Source organism: Rhinoraja longicauda, chromosome 18 (assembly GCF_053455715.1).
Source record: "Rhinoraja longicauda isolate Sanriku21f chromosome 18, sRhiLon1.1, whole genome shotgun sequence".
Classification (NCBI taxonomy): domain Eukaryota; kingdom Metazoa; phylum Chordata; class Chondrichthyes; order Rajiformes; family Arhynchobatidae; genus Rhinoraja; species Rhinoraja longicauda.
The window spans coordinates 25,735,633-25,761,229 of record NC_135970.1 but is presented as its reverse complement, the minus strand read 5'-3'; the positions used below and the strand labels follow the sequence as shown (position 1 = coordinate 25,761,229).

At 38.2% G+C, this 25,597-nt stretch overlaps 1 protein-coding gene across 13 annotated transcripts in view; it reads left to right on the top strand.

Annotated features, from left to right (window-relative positions):
- LOC144602333 (serine/threonine-protein kinase BRSK2) overlaps positions 1-25,597 on the top strand; it is a 702,099-nt gene that overhangs the window by 366,672 nt on the left and 309,830 nt on the right. For all 13 annotated transcript variants that reach the window (XM_078415328.1, XM_078415336.1, XM_078415334.1 and 10 more), the window contains exon 3: positions 3,849-3,934. In XM_078415328.1, the coding sequence (XP_078271454.1) occupies positions 3,849-3,934 (86 nt within the window). The remainder of the gene's footprint in view (positions 1-3,848; positions 3,935-25,597) is intronic.

Below are 25,597 nucleotides of genomic sequence, written 5' to 3'. Positions count from 1 at the left end.
TCTGTCAGCTTCCAATTCTCACCTCCCTGATGGAGCACAGACAGTTCACTATTGCTAATCAGTCAGAGGTTCAGCTACTCTTTCAATTCAAGGTTTATTCTTCTGGCCATTTTGCTGATTTTCTAAGTTGCTTCCCAGCTCGAGTCATTGGGAAGGACTCCAAAATGTCTCATGGGATAATTAATTGACGTCCTGTATGTGCAAGACAAGATAATCTCATGACACTTCAGCATTTGAACAACCAGGAAGATATTTTTCAAACTTGTACTTGTATGCGATTTATTCACCAGTTGTCCTATTTTTTTTTTGTTTACCAACTCGAAATTTAATTTTCAAATTAGTGAATTCGTCCAACAATTAGCCCAGACAAATGTGTCTTTGGATTGACTATTGCTGTTTGAAATAACTTTCCTTATAAAATATCTTTGCTGCATCAGAAAGTGCTGGAGTAACTCAGCAGGTCAGGCATAATCTCTGGAGGGAATGGAAAGGTGACTTTTCAGGTCGGGGCATTTCTTCAGATTGATTGTAGAAGGGGGGAGAAAGCTAGAAAAGAGGTCAAGACTCTAGTACAACTGGGTAATGAACTCTTTTTTCACATTTTAACTCCTCTTACCATGTCCATACCAACCTTTCTGTCATGGGCCTCCTCCATTACAGAGTGAGGCCAAACACACCTCGTATTCCCCTAGGGTACCTTACAACCCAATGGTATGACCATTGAATTCTCCAATTTTAGGGAAGCCCTTTCACCCCTCTCTCTTTTCTGTGGCCCTCCACCCCAATGTCCATCCATTTCTCCCACTAACTTTCCCCTCCTTTCCACCTCCCATCCCCTTCCACCTATGCCACTCCCTCTTGCTTTACATCTCACTCCTCTTCTCTCCTTATCTGACACCCTTTTGTCTTGTCTTTGTCTCTACCTGTCCATTCATCTGCCAATCAAACCCCGTCCACCCGTCACTTGCCAGGCTTTGTCACAGCCCCATCTCAAAATGCCTTTGTCTGCCAGTTCCTTGTGTTTCCATTTTGTTGTATCAAAGTAAGATTAACTTGCTCTATTTAAAGTATTTTTCTGGAGTCTAATGTAAATAGTCAATTTTTTTTTAACTTCTCCCTTTCAAGAATCCTGCAGTTCTTGCATAGTCGCCTGACATTCATTCTACCATTGTTGACTCTAAACTTTGAAATTGCATCTGCAAATGTCTCTGCCTTTCCATTCAGCTCTTTGCTTCATCTGCTTCTTTGGCATAGTGAAATTTGTGAATGATTACATTCTTGTGGAGCACCTCAGGATAATTTGCCATTTTAAAATGCCTTTAAAAACGTAAGTTGTTTTAGTCCTCTTTCCATTTATGTCAGAGCCTGTTAATTAGATTATTAAAATTAGAATCAAGGCTACTGTGGTTACTTTTGTATTCTCAGGATAGGATATCTGGTTGTACTTTAAACGTTTCTTCCATATCACACTTGGCAATGCATGCATTTGGTACCAAGGATAGTATATTTTTATAATGATAATGAGTGTCACAGATTTTACTACATTACTATCACATTGTATTGATAGCATGAAACAGCTATTCCAGACAACCGTTATAAGATTATTGTAGTAAAAAGTGGTAAATTGATGTTATTTGTTCGGCATGTATATGTACAGTTCCCCATCCTCTTCTCAAGGTTTACAAATTGTTATAATAAGAGAAATCTTGCTTGAACAAATAATGGTGTGTACAAGCCACATGCAGTTGTTAATGTCCAAATTGGTCATCAAATTAGTTTAGCTTAGTTTAGAGATATAGTGCGGAAACAGGTTCTTCGGCCCACCAAGTCCACGCCGACCAGTGAACCCCGCACATTAACACTACCCTACACACACTAGGGACAATTTATACACCAAGCCAATTGTCCCACCCCCGACATCAGTCTGAAGAAGGGTCTCGACCCGAAACGTCACCCATTCCTTCTCTCCCGAGATGCTGCCTGACCTGCTGAGTTACTCCAGCATTTTGTGAATAAATCGATTTGTACCAGCATCTGCAGTTATTTTCTTATATAACCTACATACCTGTACATCTTTGGATTGTGGGAGGAAACTGACGATCTTGAGAAAACCAAAGCGGTCATGGGAGAACGTACTAACTCCATACAGACAGCACCCGTAGTCAGGATCGAGCCTGGGTCTCCGGCGCTGTAAGCACTGTAAGGCAGCAACTCTACCACTGTGCCACAGTGCCACTCATTAGTCTAGTTGGTCCCTTTTCCTACTCTCTCAGTTAAAATTCTCTCAGTTAAAATGTATACCGAGAGTTGCAAGTCTGCCTGAACTTGCTGGTCAATTTATGCTGCTCCACTATGTCCCTCAATATTAATGGCACCTCAGCTTAGGCTTCACCATTATTACACACTGGATGAGCCCATTAAATATACCCCAGAAAGTCAGGCTTGATATTTGAAAGCATAAATATGTTTTAATGACGTTGCTAATCCAATATCAATTAACAACTCTAAACCAGAGAATGAAACATTTTGAAATCTTGCAATTAAAAACAGAAATTGAAGGAAATGTTCAGAGAGAGAAATAAAAAATCATTGCCTTGCATTTATTTCAGATGTCCAGTGTTACAACAGCTCATGTTCATATTTAAACTAAAACAAAATGAAAACTTAAACTAACTTAAATGATAAACTTAATTAATATTTTACAGTTTACCACTGTGTATCATACATTCCCATGTGAATTCATTTAAAATAAATAACTTTACATTTTTTATCTTTCAAATTTCCCTTTAGAACATAGAACATAGAAAAGTACAGCACGGGAACTAGCACTTCATAATTACTGTACTGAACATAATCCCAAAATAAACGAATTACATTTGCCTGCACATGATCCATACACCTCCACGCTCAGCATATCTATGTGCCTGTCAAAAAGCCTCATTAACACCATTGTTGTAGCAAGTCCCAGGCACCCCCATCCTCTCTGTAAAAAAAAAACTGTACATTTCCTTCAAACTTTGTCTGTCTCACCTCAAAGCTATACCTTCTTTGACATTTCCACCTGGGAAAATAGTTCCGACTGCCTACCCTATCTAGGCCTCTCATATATTTATATCCGGTCTCCCTTTGTTCTAAAAAAAACAAACCAAGTTTGTCCAACCTCCCCTTGTAGCGAATACTCCCTAATCCAGGCAGCGTTCTGGTAAACCTCTTCTGCAGCCTCTCCAAAGCTTCCACATTCTTCCTATACTGCAACCAGAAGAAGGGTCTCGACCCGAAACCCATTCCTTCTCTACAGAGATGCTGACTGTCCCGCTGAGTTACTCCAGCATTTTGTGTCTACCTTCAATTTAAACCAGCATCTGTAGTTCTTTCCTACACAGAAAGACCCTGTGCTGTATTGGGCTTTATTGATCAGCAAGGTCTGATGATCATGCCAAAGTTCATGCGAGCTTCAAGTAAGAACAAGTTTAGCAGGCGGGTGAATGGTGAGTACAAGTATTCACCATTTTCACCATTCAGTGTATGCTATGGGCCATTATGCCCTGAAATATCATCAATTGGCTGGATAATCTTTGATAAAAGCTGAATAAAGACTGAAATTGCAACATGTTCACATTTGGTGCAATCATCTGACCATAATGTCAATAATTCCTTTAATTAACTATGCAAAATAATATTTTTGAAAAGTTGCATTAGGTTTGTGTGTTAACCTGTAATATTTCTACTTTTTGTTATATTTATGTTGTCTTTAATAGAGCTGGTGTATAAATCTAGGTTTCAAGAAAGAGCAGAAATCTTCCATTATTTCTGTATGTGTATTTTGACTTTTCTCTTTTGTCTTTTAGGTGGAACGGGAGATCGCCATCTTGAAGTTAATAGAACATCCACATGTTTTAAAGCTACATGACGTCTATGAAAATAAAAAATATTTGTAGGTATATATTTAGTATTTAACTGAATGCACATTATGCTGCTTCATTTCTCTTGATTTACAGTGAATTGCTTTATAATGAATGTGCTTCTGTTCACTTTATTTTCAATTTTGAGGTATTTGCAAATAATCAAAATAGTTTATTCCAATTGGAACATTGTCTTTTAAAATGGGTTGTAGTTTGCTGCATACCTGAAAGACCTGAATTTCCCTTTTTTTTCAATCTGGACACTTAAATTTTTTGAGATCAGTGAAGGTATGTTCGGCTAACAAAATTTGGAATCAATGGAATAGATACATTATATGAGGAGGTAGCACAAGTGGATTATTTTATCAACCGTTCACATCCAAGGTCTGGCTTATATTGCAAATGTTTGAGATGTAAGTGAATGTGTTTAGATAAGATTCTTTAGTGTTCTGTTATCAATTCACATAACTAAACTGCATAATTTTCCAGTACATTAGCTTTCTCACTTGGAGTGATTTGAAGGATGACTAGTCTGTGAAATAGAGACCGGGGATGAAGTAGAGGGCTTCCTCTATGCATTTCATGTGTACTGACAGACCAAGCACTAAGTGCAAAGGCTACAAAGCATCTCTATCTAACATTGTGAAAATAAATTACTGAAAAAATCTAAATGAATATCTGTGCATGTGACTGCCACATATTGTTTATAAGTTTCCTGCTTTAGTTAAAGTGTGTTTAAAAGATCAGCTTGGATCTTGTCTCTCGGTGACAATCAAGATTGGAGAATACCAGAGGATTCTATCCATGGTGCTAAATCTGTAGCCCTATTTAGTGACGGTATCATCAGGAGTCAGAATCATACAGCATGGAAATAGACTCTTGACCCACGGAATCCATGCCTACATCAAGCACTCGGTTATACTAATCTTGTTTTATGCTTCCCTCATTTCCATCTACTCCCCCCAGCTTTTACCACTCACAAATACACTAAAGGCAACTTTAAATAGCAAATTAACCTGTTTGGGATGTGGGGGGATCCAGGAGCACCTGGAGGAAATCAGGAAGATTGTGCAAACTCCACACAGATGGCACCTGAGGTCAGGATTGATTCTGGGTCACTGGATTAGTGGGGCAGCAGCTCTATCAGTTGCACCATTGCGCTGGCTCAATGTCTTACACAGATTCTGTTTATTTTTAAAAAATGCAAGCTGCTATGGTGACTTACATTTAGAAACCTGTTTTTATGTCAAAGAGATAGAGGGATTTGTACAGATGGTTTGGTCACTGCTATGCATTTCTTTACTGGAATTCTGTGCTGTCCTTGACCTGCTGATGTGTTGTGGCCTATTGGTTTAACCAAGCAAAATATGTTGTACATTTCTTGGAACCAAAAAGTATAAAAACATTAATCATGGTAGATGTAGTTTTGATATTTTTATGCATTTCCTCCTACTGAATGAAAAGTTATGGTGACAGACTTGGGATACTGATCCTCTGTACAATGATCTTCCTGGTCTCGTTCATGCTGTTTTGAGGGCTGGTCAAATGAAAAGGTTTTCCTCTGGCATACCTCACCCTATGTTCAAGCAGTTTTTGTAGAGGGCTACAGCTCGTATGCTTCAACCTGTGATGTGTTCAATGTTTGTAGAGGGCAAACTATTGAAAGGAAAATAATTCATTACCTCCTAAGAAGATAATATATTTTTGCAACTAGTTTGGACAGCGTATTACAGTCTGCTTTGCGTTTTTTTGTTGAGGAACGGAACTGTATCTTAGTTATTTTAAGTATACATAAGGAACTGAAGATGCTGGAATCTTGCACAGAACACAATGCTGGAGCAACTCAGAGGGGCAGGCAGCATCCCTGGAGGACATGGATAGGAGCCATTTTGGGTTGGGACCCTTCTTCCGATTGATTGTCTGGTCTTCACCTTTCCCAGATTTCTCACCCCCACTATAATCAGTCTGAAGAAGGGTCTCGACAAGTGATGACCTACTCACTTGTATCCAACTATCGTTTACAGGTTCTGTTGTGGCCCCACCTCTTTTCCAGATTGCTCTCCCCTGCTACAATCAGTCTGAAGAAAGGCTGTAACCCAAAACCTCACCTACCCGTGTCCTCCAGTGATGCTGCCTGACCTGCTGAGATGTTCCAGCTCTGTTCTATACCAGTTATTTTAACATTTATTGTGGCAAGGTGAGAGTCAAAAAGCAATGAGGAAACAATGAATCATTTAGGAAAACAATCTAATAAAACCATGTCAACATGGTTTCATGAAAAGCAAATCATGTTTGATACATTTGCTTGGATGTAGCATGTAGCAAATTAGTGTAGATGAGGGAGTCCTATAGATTTGCTGCATTTGCAATTCCAAAGGCAACTTAACAAGGTGCCACATAAGTGCAAAGGAAGGAACTGCAAATGATGGTTTACACCGAAGATAGACACAAAATGCTGGAGTAACTCAGCGGAAAGGCAGCATCTCTGGATGGAAGGAATGGGTGTCAAGATCCTTCTTCAGACTGAGAGTCAGGGGAGAACTACAAAATACACATAAATGGCTAGTGCACAAGATAAGAGCTTGTTGTATTGCTGGAAGTGTATTAGTGTAATTGAAAACTGGTTATCACAAAGAAAACAAATAAAGAGGAGGCAGAATGTAAGGTATCCAAGTTTGTCAAGGATGTGAACATTGGTGAAATAGCAAGTTTTGATGGGGGTATTGTGAGTCTAAAATGGCCAATTGATGAATTGAGTGAGTGGGCAAAAACCTGGTAAATGGAGTTTAGTGTGGGGAGCATGGTCGCACAGCGGTAGAGTTGCTACACTATCTCTAAATCTAAATCTAAATCTGTTTCTGCGCTGTATCTCTAAATCTAAATCTAAGTCATGCAGTTGGTAAAAGGAAATAAACATTATATATTAGTTAAATGAAATCTGAAAATGAGTGAAATGCAGAAGGATCAAGATATTGTCCATGAAACACAAAAGCTTAACAGGCAGATACAGGAAGTATCTAGGAGAGCAAATAGCAGGCTGGTCTTTATTGCAAAAGAGTTGGAGTTTAGAAATGGGGAAGCTTTGTTACATTTATATTAAGTATAGGTGAAGTCGCTTCAGAGTACTGTGCATTGACTTACCAAGACCCGATACAGTAGAATTGGAGGCTGTTCAGAATTTTCTGTTTTTATTTTGAGGTGAAATTGCCACAAATGAAAGGTGCACTTTATGCCTCAACAAAATTTATTCTCTATTGAAAATAAATTGCAATTGGTATGTGATGAACTAATTGCTTAGGCAGAAAAATACTGAATTAATGTTCTTAGTCAAAGACTGTTTGCCAGTTCTCTGTTTTGCTTTATAATGATGCTGCCTGACCTACTGTGTTTCCAGCACTTTTTGTCCTTATTTCAGATTTATCAATATCTGCATTTTTTTCAACTTTCACACTGTTTGTGCAAGATTAGCAGTGTACTTTTGAGAACCTGTATTGAACCAATGTATAGACAACCACCTTACATGAAGTTTTCCCACACTGTCTTCAAGACTGAGAAATTCTGCTGCAGGGGATTTTCGCCGATGGACTGAATATTTGGTCTTGTTCAGAATAACACAGGGTGCTGGAAACAAAATCTGTTCATTTTCTTTTTGTCTGCATAAAACAAGGACATAGAATTGCAGTAAGGTTCACAATGTGAAATTTATATTCTGTACCAAACACTTATCTTCTTCGTAAAAAAAAAATTGATTTATATTTACCTACCTGCCTTCCTCATCACTCCACTCACTTATTTTAGCCATTTATAAAAAGTTATCTTAAATGTTGAATAATATATCATATCATATCATATCATATATATACAGCCGGAAACAGGCCTTTTCGGCCCTCCAAGTCCGTGCCGCCCAGCGATCCCCGTACATTAACACTATCCTACACCCACTAGGGACAATTTTTACATTTACCCAGCCAATTAACCTACATACCTGTACGTCTTTGGAGTGTGGGAGGAAACCGAAGATCTCGGAGAAAACCCACGCAGGTCACGGGGAGAACGTACAAACTCCTTACAGTGCAGCACCCGTAGTCAGGATCGAACCTGAGTCTCCGGCGCTGCATTCGCTGTAAAGCAGCAACTCTACCGCTGCGCTACCGTGCCGCCCTTTGTTCTATATGTTCTATGTTTCTATGTTTCTGACTTGGTCCATAATCATGAACATAATTTCAATCGTTTTACAACCTTCTATGCATCTCTCCCGCTTTTCCAAACCTTTTCCAATATATCAATGAAGTATAACCTCTTATACCTGACACTATGACAACTGGGAACATATTTCTATCTACCCTGTCCAATCTTTCCTAGACTTCAAAAGCTTCAAATTTTTCACAATACCTTGCTGAAACAGAAACAAACTAGGGTAGCACTTAAGCCTTTGATCATATTTTTTATTTATTTACGCCAGATCCTCACTTATTACGGGTTTTTTTATGGGCTCATCACTGGGTCTTGGCTTTTGTAATGTTGAGATCTTGTAGATAAAGCCTAGAATGCTGTCAGCTATGAGCAATCTTGTCAGCATTTGTTGCTGCCATTTTGTTTCAAATTGTTTCTAATTTTTGATGCTCCTTTGATATTCAGTGATTCTATGTTCGCAAGTCCTAAAGCAGCAGATCTACTTAAACTTAACTGGTAACCGTTACAATATTTTGGCCAAAATGCATCTCCTCATGTTTACTGAAATTGAATGTCATCAATCATTCTTTGGAACATTCTCCCTTCTTTTTTTAATCAATTTGACATTTTTTCTTTTATTTTCTGTAATTATCTCCACACAGTCTCCTATACTTGGGAAATATCTTCAAATTTTTATGGCCAAATTAAAATATACACAATGAACAAAAGTGCCCTCAAATGGAGTTTTGAGGGAGACTTCTATCCACTCATCACTCTGGAAAAAGATGTCCTTTACTCTAACTTTGTTTCCCCCCTTCTACTTATAGTTCTTTATTCAGTTTCTTAACCTCTTAATTCACCTCATTTGTGATATTGTTCCAAAAGTGTAGGTTAAGTCCACAACACCACATAGAATTTTCACGAAACGATACGATACAATTGAACTTTATTTATCCCCGGAGAGAAATTGATCTGCCAACAGTCATAAAACACAAGATACATGAAACATGAAATTAAAGTGATGAATGGAAAGGATTGGGGATGTGCAAAGATTTGGGGGGGAGCAGTTTGATAGCCACAGGGAAAAAGGATCTCCTGTGGTTTTCGGTACTGCATCTTGGAATCCACTTGCAGCTTGTTGCTAACTTCCTTTTGAATTCTAATGTTTGTCATAAATCATCCACTGTAGTGTATGCTGCCTTTATCAGTTAATGCAGTTGTTTCATTCTGTCTCTACTTTGGACTTTGTTAACTGGTCATCTCATTTTAATACATGGCGTTATTTCGACTAGACTCCGGCTCTTCAGTGCCCATTTACTGCTCAATATAGTCTTGAACATTATCTCTCAGGCAATATACTTTGCTCCTGCAAAATTCCTTGTAATCCTGAGGGGTTTTTGTATGCTATCTGGACAGGCTATTGACAGAGAGTGCTCACAATTTTGACTGCTTTAGAATCCAAGATGGACGTTCTTGTCACGTCATTGGTATGAATAAGTGCCTTTACTTTGTGGCATGGATCACTGATGATATTGAAATTTACTTCCAATTTTATTATTAAAGTAGAAGCAATTGTAATTTTTAACATTCAGGATTATGTAAAAACTAATTAACATTTCCAATTTAATTCAGTATGTATAACATGATTCAGAGTTTAATATTAATTTTCAATTTTATATAACCCTCATCTATGCAGCATTTTATCCCCCTCTCCCTCCCCCTCCCCATCCCAAAATAATAATGAATCAAACACACAGGAGTAAGGAAGAAACTGTAATCATGTAAACAATAAAGTCAAAATAATCATTTTCAAATCCATTAATCTCAAATATTTAATGGGACTCACAATCCACATGTATTAAGTTAATTTTATATTGTCAGAGTGTACCAATCTCTAATATGGCTCAGGACACGATTCAGCACTTAGTTTTAACTGATAATACAAAGACTAATTATTACAAGGAGAATATTTATATCAATGTTATATCTTGCACTAAATGTTGTCACCTTTATCTGAGCAGCATGATTGTATTTATGGGTAATCTTTTCTTTGATTGGATAGCACGCAACAATAGCTTTTCACTGTACCTCAGTACACGTGAGAATAATAAACTAAACTATAATTCACAATTAGCTGAAGTTCTCATAATTGAACATGGAATCCCTGCAACTGTAATCAGCTTTCTGCCCTTGACTGTGCGTGTTTTTATTCTAGAATTTGGAATTGGATTCACACTGCAATGATGGTAATTACTGGTCATTTTCCTGTCATTGCAACATCAATTCTAGGCCATTTTGTTCCTATACACAGTGGTGACTGTTCATTCAATCAATAATTAATAACATTGTCATTCTTTAAAAACGTATTCCAACAAACCCTGAAACATAAACCACACAATTGCATATGTGTCCTGTAAATGATTAGGTAATAATCACACACATGAATAGATTAGTTTGATGTGTTACCTACTTTAAATGAAAATCCATTGTTGCAAGTGCAGGCACAAGTACTTCAGAGCTATTTATTTTATATGTAAGCTCTGCTCTGACTGCTAATTTAATTTGCTTTGTCGGGGTAAAGAACTGATGTTCCAAATAACTGCGGAGATATGGCTCCATCATATTTCTTTTTTTTGCAATTGTAGGTCATATGCTATGAAACTTGTAGATTTAAATTGTTGGTTTAATATACTGCAGTATCTATCATTCTTCTCCCACTGCATTAGGTATATGTTCATGTTCTTTTGCAATGTTCACTTAATAACTGAATTCCCTTTCAAATTATTCCTGTAGATGACTGAAACCATTTGCTTGGAGATGGTTAATTTATGTATAAATAATTCATTATAATCATTAGAAATCTGTGAGGAGTTGAATAGGACAGAGCAAAATGTGATAAATGAGACTTATATTAGAATCAATAAAACAGCAACCATCATCTCCGAACTTAGCAGTTTCTAGAAACTGGCGGGATGTGTTCCAGTCACATTCTACACCCACAGTTGTTTTTAATCTGACAACTGTTTAGTGCAAAGATAGACACAAAACGTTGGATTGACACAGTGAGCAAGCAGCATCTCCGAGGAAAATGGGACGGGTCGGGAATCTTCTTCACACATTGTAGTGGGGGTGGGGGGCAATTGGAAGCGAGAGAAAAAAACAGGACAAATCAAGGCTGGCAAAGATGACGTCAGGCAACGAGGTTCTCTGATAGGCCGATTCTTGGCTAGAGATGGCGTGAGCACAAGAGGGATACAAAGTTGTGAACTGTGGAACTGGTATATGGACTCTTAGTGGAGGGAGGGAGAAGGCAGGGTGGAGGGGGGGGGGGGGAGGGAGGTGTTTGTAGAAGTTTGTTACCTAAAATTAGAGAATTCAACATTCATACCGCTGGCTTGTATGCTATGCAAGCAAAGTATGAGATGCTTTTCCAATTTGCGTGTGGCCTCACTCGACAATGGAGAAGGCCCACGACAGAAAGGTGAGTATGGGAATAGGAAGAGGATTTAAAATGGTTAGCAACTAGGAAATCCAGTGGGCCTTAGCAGACTGAGTGTAAGTATTCAGCGAAATGTTTGCCGAGTCAATGCTTTGTCTCGCCATGTACAAGAGCGTACTCCAGGAACACCAGATGTAGTAGATAAGGTTAAAGAAGCTGCAAGCAAACCTCTGTCTCACGTGGAAGGACTGTCATGGCTCCTTGGATGGAGTTGAGGTATAAAGACAGGTGTTGCATCTCCTGCAGTTGCAGGGGAAAGTAACTGTAGAGTAGGTGGTTTGGGTGGGAAGGTATTCGTGAGCCAAGGAGTTGCGGTGGGAGCAGTCTCTGCGCAAGACAGAAAGGGGTGGAGATGGAAAGATTTGTGGTGGAATCACGTTGGAGGTGATGAAATGTCAGATGAGTTTATTGTAGTTGTGTTGTCTTGATGAGACCGCATTTAGAGTACTGTGTGCAATTCTGAGCTTCTTACCTAAAAAAAATATCTATGCGGCAGGAATAACAAAGATTCACTAAACTGATTTCAGAGATGACGGGTTATCTGAATTGACTACCTGCAAATTAATGACAGAGAGATTAGCAGTTATACACGTTTGCATTATCACAATTCAGATGCAACTGTGCTCCAAATTAGTTAATTCCAGCAAATTTAAATAGAGGTTTTCTTCTGCAACTGTGAACAAAAGTGGGCCCAGACTTCTTTCAGTTCTTCTCTAATCTGAGCTACTCCCATTTACTGTCCAAGTAAAGAATTCCAGGTGTTCACTGCGAATGCAGACATTTCTCATCTCAGCCATAAACAGCCTCTCCCTTATTCTCACTTATGCCCCCTGGTCCTAAACTCAAGGGAATCATGTATCATGGTGCTGTAAGGCAGCAACTCTCCTGTTGCACCTCTGTGCCTCCCTCTTGTTTGCTTTTAGGCTGTTTTTGACTTCCTTTGTAAGCCATTGTGGTATCATTCCCTCCTCAGCATGTTTCTTCCTCTTTGGGATGAATAGATCCTGCATTTTCCGAATTACTCGCAGAAACTCTTGTCATTGCTGCATCACTGTCATTCCTACTAGGGCCTCTTTCAAATCAACTTTAGCCAGCTCCTCCCTTATGCCTCTGTAGTTACCTTTACTCAACAGTAATACCAATACATCTGATTATGGCTTCTCCCTCTCAAACTGTAGGTTGAATTTTGCCATATTATGATCACTGACTCCTGGGGTTTCCTTCACCTTCAGCTCCCTAATCAAATTTGGTTCATTACAAGTCATGACGTGGAGCTCTGTTATGATGAGACGGAAGTTCCGATCGACTAAAATCTGGCCCCTTAGTTTTAAGTTGGCGTAACTGGCACATCTAGCATGACACGTTTTGTTGGAATGGGATCATCAACCTAGATGGATAAGATAAATGGTAGCTGTTTTCTTTATTTAATTAATATTTCTATTTTCATTCATTTATATCAGTTAACTGTTTTACAAATAAACTGATAACTCCCAAGTTTAAAATAAATATTTAGAGTTGAAAGTCAAGATTGAGTCAAGACTATTTAATTGTCAAATGTGCCAACAACGAAACAATGAAATTCTTACTTGCTGCATTGTACCAGACTTGTAAAATCAATAATGCTCAAATAATTAATATTAATTAATTCATTTTAATTTTGACCTTATAACCATGATAGTGCAAAAAAACAAAGTCAGAGTGCAACCAAACACACAGTCCATAGAGGATCATAGCTGCTGAGGTTAGTGTTATCATCATCATATCATATATATACAGCCGGAAACAGGCCTTTTCGGTCCACCAAGTCCGTGCCGCCCAGCGATCCCCGTACATTAACACTATCCTACACCCACTAGGGACAATTTTTACATTTACCCAGCCAATTAACCTACATACCTGTAAGTCTTTGGAGTGTGGGAGGAAACCGAAGATCTCGGAGAAAACCCATGCAGGTCATGGGGAGAACGTACAAACTCCTTACAGTGCAGCACCCGTAGTCAGGATCGAACCTGAGTCTCCGGCGCTGCATTCGCTGTAAAGCAGCAACTCTACCGCTGCGCTACCGTGCCGCCTTAAATTAAGTTATGTAATGATCAAAAGCCTGATGGATGCTGGGAAGAAGCTGTTCTTGAACCTGGTGGTCATAATTTTCAGGCTCTTGTATCTTCTTCCTGATAATAATAATTTATTTTTGAAAAGGAACAGTGTACATTAATGATAGTAGTGAAATGAGAACATGGCCAAGGCGGTGGGGTTTTCAATGATATTGGCTGCCTTTTGGAGGCCAATAGATCCAGAGTTGATGAACCAGGCCTCGTGCAACCAGGCTGTATGCTCTTTCCCGCATACCTGAAGATGTTCAATAGACTATTTGGCGATGTACTGAATCTCCTCAATCTTCCAAAGAAGTAGAGGTGTTAATGAGGTTTTCTTCATGAATACATTGACATGTTAGGCCCAGGATAGATCTTCAGAGATGTGCATGCCCAGGAACTTGGAGATCCAGTGCCGTTCTACGATGAAGACAGGTTCGTGGATTCCCGGGTTTCCTGGCTTTCCTCTGCCGAAGTCAACAACCAACTCATTGGTCTGGCTAACATCTAGAGCAATATAGTTTTACTGGCACCATTCAATCAGATTTTTAATCTCTTGTGAACTGACTCATCATTACTCATTTGTTGTTACAACGGTGGTACATCGGCTAATTTAAAGATGGCGTTGGAGTTGTGTCTGTCTATGCAGCCATTGGTATAGAGAGAGTAGATCAGGGGACTGAGTGACAGAGCCTTGAGGTGCTCCAATGTTGACTGCCAAAGAGGAAAAACTAATGGCACCATGGTGTGACACCATTTTATAAGCAGCAGAACAGGTTCAATATAGTTGTATAAGAAAATAACTGCAAATGCTGGTACAAATCGATTTATTCACAAAATGCTGGAGTAACTCAGCAGGTCAGGCAGCATCGCGGGAGAGAAGGAATGGGTGACGTTTCGGGTCGAGACCCGAAACGTCACCCATTCCTTCTCTCCCGAGATGCTGCCTGACCTGCTGAGTTACTCCAGCATTTTGTGAATAAAAAGGTTCAATATAGTTGTTTTTAAAATATTTAAATCTATTTCAACTGTTTTTAAACATCTCTGATTATCAGGGACACAGATGACCAGAGAGAGACAGATGTAAAGAGCTTTGATAGCAGAGGCTTAATGTGGTCATTGGGCTAGCACCAAGGGAGCGAGCATGAGGATCGGAAAGGTTCATCGTGATCCAACAAGTGGATTCTAACATTTATGGCTTACTATTGTTAATATTTATGTGTCTCTATTAAAAATGCCACAACCTAAATTAGCCAGTCATTAAGATCTCAGCAAGTGATCGTAGGTTGAACAACTAATAGCTAACTTTATTCTGTGTATAACTTCATGTTTCAAACTGCAGTGGTAATTGCGCTCAAAATAATCTGGGGCAACAGAAAGCCTCAAAAGTCTTCTGAAGATCATGAAAAATCTTTTAGGGCACAATTAGTTTATTGAGTCTTTGAAAATATTTCTTAGATTTTGCGGCTGTTGTTTCTTTAAAACAAAGAGATTTGGCTTATTGCCTGAAGGATTAAAAAAAAAACAAGATATTATATCAGAATGGATATAACTTTTACATTATTTATAAATTGCAACAAAAGCTACATTTTAATATATTTTATTATAGATTTTTTAATCAATACAAAAGTATCTAGCAAAACAGCCTTATGAGAATTTCAATTTTTGACTGGTGTTGCAATGTACATTAATTAGCCTTTGAACAAATGTACGTAATTTGTTGCTTGAAACTCGGCTCAATGTTAAGTTCGTACACAATGATGAAACTAATTTGCTACAGTACGATGAGACATTTCCTTTTATCCTATAAGTGCAAAACAGCATTTTTCTACTTTCCAGTTCCCTTGTATGAATGCAAAGTATGGAAATAGACTGCAAAGGCTATTGGTTCTTATTGTAATGTCATCAAGGAATCAGACCTTTATGACCTCCTAATTTATTTACATAATTGTTAACTGCATGAGATGCTTAAATAATAAGCAGATTTACATGAGAATATCTGGGTCAGAGCAAGGTTAGATTTCATCATTAGAAAGCCATCCACATCTATTCTCATTATTTTCTGAGGATTTGCTGGCATTGTATTTTGTGCAATTTAGTACCAATCAACATACAGTTCTACTGTTATAAATGCATCGTGCTGTATATTTTCCTCTCGTTTTTGTTGAGCTGGTGTCTAACTGGTAAACTGATTGGATAACATCCTCCTTTCAGAAATAATTTTGAAAATATCCGGCAATGCCCTTTTCCAACATGAATATTTCCAAAATTTATAACTGTGTACTATTTTAAAAAGCAAGTTATTTCGAAAATTTAGTTTTGAAAACCGAACTGGATTTCCAAGGGACGCTTCTGTGTACCTGTCTGGAAGCAAGGGGTTCATTAGTTCATTGATGGGGGATCGCTAGTGAACACCAAAGACAGAATGGAGCGATGTAAATGGGACTTGCTCAGATAAGCAACGCGCAGTTTAGCTGTATGACTCCCAGTTCTATGGTGGGATTTGAATTCATTTCATTGGTCAGTAGTCCAGAACCCTATCATTGCTTTTATTCATTCATTTCATTGATGTGGACAACACTGGCAATGGCAACATTTATTACCCATCCCTTGAGAAGATGGTGAATCGCTACAGTCCTGTTGAAATTAATGCTGTTTAGTAGGGAGTTTCAGGACTTAGTTACTTCATTGTCATTAGGTCAGAAATATTGATGTCCAGTTGGGATGATTTACGGTTTTGGAATCTGCAGACATGCCTGTGCCCCAGTCCTGACTATACCTTGTTTACGGTGTTCTGGGGTGTCAGGGGTGAGACCTTCACCACAAGAAATTCAGATATTTACCTACTCTTATTATATGGTAGTCATGTGGCTGTAGCAGTTGCACTTCTGCTTAGCAACGACCCAGGCATGTTGATGATGGTGGACTCGGCAATTGTAATGCCACTGATTGTCAAAAGTAGGTAGTTAGATTCTCTCTTATTGCAGTGGCTCATCTTGTGATACAAATCTTACTCGCTATTTATTATCCCATGCCTGAATGTTGTCCAGGGTCTTGCTGCAGAAAGGTCATGAATTAATCCTGTCTCATTTCCGAATATCTCATCTAAATTAGTGTACTCCCTGGTTGTTTCCCCCATTGTATTGCTCTAAGAAATCTTGTAAATATAGCCAATGAATTTATCCTCAAGTCTATCGATGCCAATTAGTAAAGACAAATGTGGGTCCCTTAAAGGCAGAAACGGGTGAAATTATTATGGGTAACAAGGAAATGGCGGAAGAATTGAACAGGTACTTCGGATCTGTCTTCACTAATGAAGACACAAAGAATCTCCCAGATGTACTAGAGGACAGAGGATCTAGGAAAAACAGAGTAAACTGATAAAAATTTGCATTAGGCGAGAAATAGTATTGGGTAGTCTGATTGCTCTAAGGCTGATAAATCCCCAGGGCCTGATGGTCTGCATCCCAGGGTAATCAAGGAGGTGGCTCTAGAAATCGTGGACGCATTGGTGATCATTTTCCAATGTTCAATAGATTCAGGATCCGTTCCTGTGGATTGGAGGGTAGCTAATGTTAACCCACTTTTCAAGAAAGGAGCGAGAGAGAAAACGGGGAATTATAGACCAGTTAGCCAGACATCGGTGGTGGGGAAGATGCTGGAGTCAATTATTAAAGAGGTAATAACAGCGCATTTGGATAGCAGTAAAAGGATTGGTCCAAGTCAGCATGAATTTATGAAGGGGAAATCCTACTTGATTAATCTTCTGGAATTTATTAGGGATGTGACAAGTAAAATGGATGAAGGATAACTAATGGTACTTTTAATCCCTTCATCCAAGTCATTAATGTATATTTCATTGCACTAATTCTCTTTATGGCCAAAAGGTAACTTCCCTATCTTCATTTTCAATTCCCTGAGCAATAAATAATAACATTCTGTTAGCTTTTCTTGTTATTTGTTGTATCTGAATATTACTCTTTTGCAAATCATGCGCTTGGTCACTCAGATCCCTCTGCATCTCTAATGACACAATTTCTAAACAATTTGGATGGTAATATTTCTCCAGCCAAAATGGGCAATTTTACAGTTCCCACATTGGACCCTGTTTTGCCAACCAACTATTATCCCTAAATAACCTCTTTATTACCTCTTCAGAACTTTCTTTCCTATCATCAGTTAATTTAGCAACCTTATCTTCATCAGGTCTCGTGATTGAAATTGCAGGATTGTTAATAAAACAAATGCCATTCATAGCCTAGAGCTTTTGAACAAAGATGTTGCCCCAGAATTTCCCACCAGGACCTATATGTTAGGTATGAAGTGGCCGTTTAGATATTAGAAATAATTTTACTTTATTAAAACTTGTAAATATTAACTAACTTTATCAAAGATTATATCCTGGCTGAAGGAGTAAAGTATTTTTCTGTAATCCCAATTCTGCAAGGGCACAAAGCACTAAAGTAATAAAATGTCATGCATCTATGTTGCTTCATTACATGAGTAACATAACACGTTTATTAGGAGAGTGTATTGTGTCAAGAAAATTGAAATTGATTTGAAAGAGACTTTTAGTGGGCTGAGGTGACCATTGAAACAAGATGTCTTTTGTCCAACACTAACCCACATGATTCATTCACAGGTGATAATGATGACAGCTGCGATAATTGCAAATAATAAATGTGCTATTTTAAAGATGTTTTAAATGTTTAAAGTTGTTTAAATATGTTTGTAAATATTTTTAAAATGTCACTAACCATTACATTGGGCAGCTTCAAACACTGTCAGGCCTTCTGGTTGATAAGTTTTTGAAATCTGCCAACGGAGGCCTACTTGCTTCAGGGCACATGCACCACCCAAGGATATCTTTTGGGTGTGGAGAGTCAAGTTGTTTGGTTCTCTACACCCAAAAAAGGTAAAGCATGAGAAGAGTGACACAGCAAGTAGTAAATCAGAGAACTGAGCGGTGTCCACATAATTTGGCACATTTACAAAAGCAAACATAGCACTTTTTTCAAAGTTTTTCATTAAATTTTGTCTTCGTCGAAAAGAAATTTGTACAAAAATCTGAATTTATCCAAATGTGCAAGAAAATGATTGACTTTCTAAAATTTTTCCATTACCTTACCAAGTGGATAATCCTTGCGAGTATTCCACAATTCCCAACTTTCTAACGCTTAATATTTAATAATACCAAATGAATAAATTTGCACTTGTGATTATAGAACTTATTAAGTAAATAAATGATAGCTGTTGACAGGAAGAAACACCTATATATTTGTAAGAATGCAGAATTAAATATTGTCATACAGAACAGAAAATGTTGGAAACACTTAGCAGATTAGTCAATATCTCTGGAAAGAGAACTAGTTAAATATTTCAAGTCAAAGACCTTTCATCAGAACTGGGAAAGAAAGAAAATAAATAGTTTTTGGTTGCAGTGTTTGTGGGGGATGAAGGAAAAGAGAAAGGGGATATCTCTGAAGGTGAGGCTAGGGTTGCAGACATAGTCATAAAAACATAGTGTAGAAACAAGCCCTTTGGCCCACTGAATCTGCACCGACCATCAGCTACCCATTTCCGCTAATAATACTTCAGTTCCTTGTTTTTTTGTACTTCTCTTTATCTTCTCATCAATTCCACTCATATCAGCCCCCTGGTGACAACCTGCATTAACCATTTAACCTATCCGCCAGCCGGATGAACCCGGATAAAATCCACGCAGATCCACATGGATAGCATTTAAGGTCAGGATTGAACATGTGTCGCCAGCGCTATGAGGTAATTAATGGCTCTGTGCTGTTGTTCTATTGATTGCAGAACTGCCTGGTTGATAGACGAATGAGGGCTGTTAGCAAAACAAGGGGGCGTGTAAAAGTTGTGAAGTACAGGTCAGAGCTGTTGAAACTAAAGCTATCAGGAATATGCTGGAAATGCCAGGCAGATGAGGTAATGTCAGTGGACAGAGAAAAGATCAGTTACTATCACAAATGGATATTCATACATCATAACTTCCAAGTTCTAATATTGGCAGAAAAATAAAGACCTGGTCAACTGTTGAATCCAATATTAAATCTTGAGGACTATAATAATAGGCTCAAACAGAAATGAGGCATAGATCCTCCAGTTACATTGAGCCTTGCTGGAACACTGCAGGAGGTCACAGCCAAATAAGTCAGTGTTGGAGTACAATAGAAAAATAAAGTGACAGGCAAAGATCACTCCTATGGGCCACTAGGATGTTGTGCAAGACATTCATCCAATCTGCACTGGAGTTCTCCAGTGTGGACGAGACTACATCATGTGCTATTTGGAAGTACTGTAGGTGAATCAATGTAAAAGAGCATCTTCTGCAATTGCTTTGAGAAATGTGTTTTATTAGTGACAATGGAAGAGCAAACCAGGAAGTGATGAGGGAAACAGTCTCTTTGGAATGGTGAACAAGGAGAGTAAAGGAAGATATATCCGGTGTTGGAAACTTGTTGAGGTTGGTAGAAATTTCAAAAGCTAGTGGGGTGGAAAATGAAGAGCGGGGGAATTTTATCTGTGCTCCATCTGGCGGAAGGGAGAGGGAGAGCAGAGGTATGGGGAAATAGACAAGGCTTAGGCAGGAACACTGTCTGTAATGGTAGAGAGGAAGCCATAGTTAAGGCAATAGGAAATACATCTCAAAAGCTCCTATATCTTCTTAAGAGTAGATGTGACAGAGAAGGAGGATCTGGGAGAATAAAGTCCTTTCAGAACACAGCGAGGCAAAATGTTTTCAGTTGTGTGTATTTGAGTCAGTTACTGGGCATATTCTAAAGGTTCCTCAACTGAGAAAGAATAAAGGTAAAGCCATACTTATTTCACTTGTATCCTTTTAAATTTTGTTTGTTTGGTTTGATAATGCAGTTCAGTTATTAAGTGGGTCTATATTGCTGTCAGAGAATTAATTGGTATTAATGAAATTTAAAATTGCTGTTTATATCGTCGTGTCATGCCTAAATTTAGAATCCTTCCCACAATTGTAATGACTGGAATTGCATTCTGGCCCAATAAAATAGGTTAAACAATGCTAATAATTGAATTAAACTGACCATGTTCAATATGTTGACATTTTTACAATTTGGTACTATTGAGCCATGTGATATGCATATCAGGCCACAACCCCGGGAAATGTTTACAGTTCAAAACCAAAATGTAATCCAGCGTAACTAAAAAAAGAGTGCAAATTCACATGACAAATGTATATGGCCATAGAAAAGACATTGTGAAAATGTTTAAAGCGTTACATAATCATCAGATGGCAAAGGATTAAATTTCTTTTATCTACACCCTTCATAGGACCTAAATGTCCACAGACTTCCAAAGTTGACCAAGTTGGCATATTAGGCGAGTTCCATTTGTCTGCATTTGACTGCATTTGCCTGCATTTGGCTCATACTCTTCTAAACCCTTGCTGTCCATGTATCTGTCGAAATGTAATTTAAGAGTCAGAATTGTAAGTGCTTCCATAGCTTTCCTTGACAGCAAATTACAGAATCGAACTACACACTGAATAAAATAGTTACCACTAAGGTCCTCCTTAAATCTCTCCCCTCTCACCTTAAGCCAATGCCGTCTACTTTCAGAATCATGTACCCTGGGACAAAGACTGTGAGCTTTCACCTTAGCCATGCCCCCTCATGATCTTGTGCACTTCAATAAGGTTACTCCTCTTCCTCCTACGCTCCAAAGAAAACAGTCCCCAGTTTATCAAACCACTTCATCACTCAAGACCACAAGATTAGGTGACATCCTGGTGAATTTCTACTGCACCTATTCCAAATTCATGACATCCTTCTTGTAGCTGGACAACCAGAACTGTACACAGTACTCCAAGTGTGGTCTCACCAACGACTTGTACAGCTGCATCATGATGTCCCAACTTTTGAACTCAATACCCTTCCCAATGCAGGCAAGTGAGCCAAATGCCTTCTTCAGAATACTGTTCATATGATTCACCACCTTTAAGAACCATGCACTGGTATTGCCACACTACCCTCTTCTAAAATATGATCAAGGGCTCTACCATTTACTATGTAAGTCCAGCCCTGGTTTGACATTCTGAACTACAAAACTTCACACTTGTCAGAATCAAATTCCAGCTGCTATTCCTTGGCCAACCTTCCCAATTGATCTAGATCTTGTTGTAAACTTACACATCATCCTTCACTGTCTACTATCCCACCAATTTTGTTGTTATCTGCAAATTTACTAACAATGTTAACTACATGGTCATCCAAATCGCTAATGTAGAAAAAACAGACAACAGCACCAATCCTTGTGACATTCCACAGGTCACAGGCTTTCAGTCAGAAAAACAACCGTTCACTACTACCCTTTGACTGCTTCCTCCAAGCCAATTCTGAATTCAATCCACCATAACCTTCCAGACAAGCCTAACCAGCCGGACCTTGTAAAAGAGCTTGCAAAAATCCATGTAGACAACTGCCCAACCTCATCAATCCTCTTGGATGTCTTCAAAAAACGATTTGTGAGGCACGATTTCCCATACTCAAAACTATGTTGATTATATCTAATGAATCCGTGCCTATCCAAATGTATATCCTGTCCCTAAGAATTGTCCCCAACAATTTTTCCACCACTGATGTCAGGCTCACCAGCCAGTAGTTCCCTGATTTGTCCTCACTGGCCTTCTTAAATAATCCTCCCATATCCTAAAGACACATGTGGGTAGCTGTAAATTGCCCCTACTGTGTCGGTGAGTGGTAGAATTTGAGGCAATTGATATGAATGTGGGGAAAACACAAAAATATTGAATTAATCTATTATTAGTGGTAATGAGAAGTTGATGATCAGTGCTGACTCATTAGGCCGAAGGACCCCATTCTATGTTGTGTGCCTTTATAACAGTATGTTTCTAAAATGAATGCCAGAATTTATCAACTTCTTACTATTTTCCTAAAGCATTTTAACATTGTGTATTCAGGCCTTGTGAACAGCCGTACTACTACAGAGCTCGGCTTACATCCATTTTCCAAAATCCTGTCTCTCATAGACATACTTGGAATGATTAGATATTATTTCTATTGTTTAGTTGGAATGTTAGATAGAATACTATATGGACATAAGACAATTTTGCAATGAAATATGAATGAATTCTGTCTCCACTTACATTTTAGTTCCTGCCAGTTGTCCTTAGAGCATCATTAGTTCCAGCATTTATGAAGTCTGAGACCCAGATCATCCAATTAGTTGGGATTTCTTAACTGAGAGAAAGGCAAGGCCTCAAGCATGATAACCAAACACATGAAGACTTAAGGAATATATCCATGCAAAATAATGGCAAGAGACACACTGACACTATTATTTGTTTACAATAAATATATTGCAAACATTCCGAAAGGAACCAATTTTGTAATTCAGCATTGAGCTTGAGGAACTCTCCAATTCTTTCCTTTCACACGAATTTGTAACTTTCATAATGAATAACTTTAAGAACATTTGACCAGCTCACAGTGTGTTCAGCAGTGAAGCTATATACTTTAGTGCTGTAGCATATACGATACTGGAGGTATCAATTCCTTATACTGGATAGAAACAGTAATGATGAAAAATATTAGCATTTCACCTTTTTGAAGTTAATTTTTCCTAAAAATGGGAAAATTTGATACTATTTTACTTTTATTTTATTTTAAAAAGATTATTGCTTTAGAATCTGAATTCACTTGCATAGTTCAGGATGCAAAATATCAGTCAGTATTATCCAATCTTAAGCAATACTATCTGTTCAGAATTACAAGCACAATTAATATCAGATAAATTTTCCACTGAAATAAAAGGCTGTTTTCTTACATGCTTTAAATTTTTTATGTAGCCTGTATGTTAATTAGCCTTGCTGAAAATGAAAATCTGGTCATAATTTTACTAACTAGGAATGGGTAGAAGTACAATACTGCATATATACAGTGTACATATATAGATATTGAAAGCACGCAAATCCGATTTTATGTTTTGAAGTATGTGTTTTATTAAAAATGCGCATATGTTTCTCCATGTTAGAATATTCTTTATGGAAAAGAAACTCATTAAGGAGAAATTAATTTTGGAGGCTTTAGATCCACAATTTGATCTTGAAATGTGGGATTTGTGGGATTTTAATTCATTAGCCTTCATTCTTCGTGTTTCTATCTTTCGCAGCATATGCCTCAAGAATTTTGTATTTTTGAGTGGATGTGTGGCTGCAGTGATGGTCTGACATTGTAACAAAGTACATTTTATTATCAAACTCGACATACATAAAAGCTCCAGCACATTTGAAATTAGTTAACAGATAATACAATGATATTACACATTTTAGGTACCATGATATTTATAAGATATAGGAATTTCAAGTCATGTCTCTATACTTCTGTCATGAAATGGTATTTCATGGGGACCTGGGGGAGGTGAGGTGGGGCGGCAGGGGCCACGGAGAACGAAGAGGAACCAGGTGGGGAGGACCCATGAGAATGAAGGGGTGACCTGGCGGGGGTTGCCGAGGACAAAGGGGGCCCTGGTGAGGCCTGACCGCTGCCAGGTGCGGCGGCAGGCAGTAGATTGGACTGTTTGGTGAACCTTTAACTTTGTCGGTGCCAAAACATGGCGACATTAGTGTACTGCCTCAGTGAGGTCTGCTACGTGATTTTACCGGGTTGTTTGCAAAACAAAGCATTTCACTGTACCTAGATACATATGACAATAAAGTATCATGGAATCATTGATATTCATGCACTTTTATACACACATACGCATGGATAGTCTAGAGTTCCGACAAGTACTGAAGCTGGAATTACCAAAGTGGACAACCCATAGATATTTTGAATTAAAGACATTAGTTTTCCAGATCTGCTGAGTATTTCCAGTATTTTCTGTTTTTATTTCGACTGACAGCGTCTGTAGAATTGTAGTTCTGGAACACATGCATAGAGCAAGATTGGGATAATAACTCTAAATGGTTAGACGCAGCTATTTCCTCCAGTTAGGTTTCTTTTAAGCAATCTGTCCAGTAAAATGGCATGATCAATGGAGTAATAATGCATGATGCATGAAATGCATATATAGATGCTCTAGTTCCAGCAAGATATAAATCCACAAAATTAGTACCTCGCATGTCAGCTGTTGGTTTCAGAGAGAAATATTAAGATATAAAATATTCAATGTAAAAACAAATTAAACAGTTCATATGATACATTTTTATATTTTGTATTGAAGGTCCATTTTCTACATCAGACCTTTTCACAGATATATTGGATATTGCATCATTTTCTGTCTTAACTTTGTTGGATAGATACATACAAGCTCGTGATCACTTAAAAGAAAAATACGCTCATTAGGATCAACTTCACAACCAGCAAAGTATTGCAAATGTTCTCCTTTTCATGGAATACCTCAACTGTACACATATAATATTTTATTCCCACTTGAGTTCATTGAAACAATCTGACTGGCATCTGATTGGGTGGCACAGATAAATAAGGTAACTCAACCGAAGATTTCACCAGAACTGTCATGACTATAATAGAAACTATGAAGAGTCTTAAAATGGTTTATATGGGCATGTCAGCAATGCAAAACTATTTATCAATACTGCAGCAGGTGGATTTAGAATTGAAATTCAAAGACACTGGAAAATTGAAATTGCTAACCTTGGGTGAACTCTAAGTTGAGATTGTGCTTTGCTTCAAAATCCTGCCGAAGATAAAATGGGAGTGCTTAGTCTTCTGGCTTGTAAAGCAGAGAAGTGTAGCTCTTACTTAATGTTTAGATGAGTAATTGCTCAGCATAATTGAAATATTTTTGATGTAATTTCAGGCACATAGTCAGACCTCCAAGTGTGTATTTAAATTCCTAATGCCTAAATGTAAAAAATCTAAGTTGGAGCCTCACTGATTATTATTATTAGT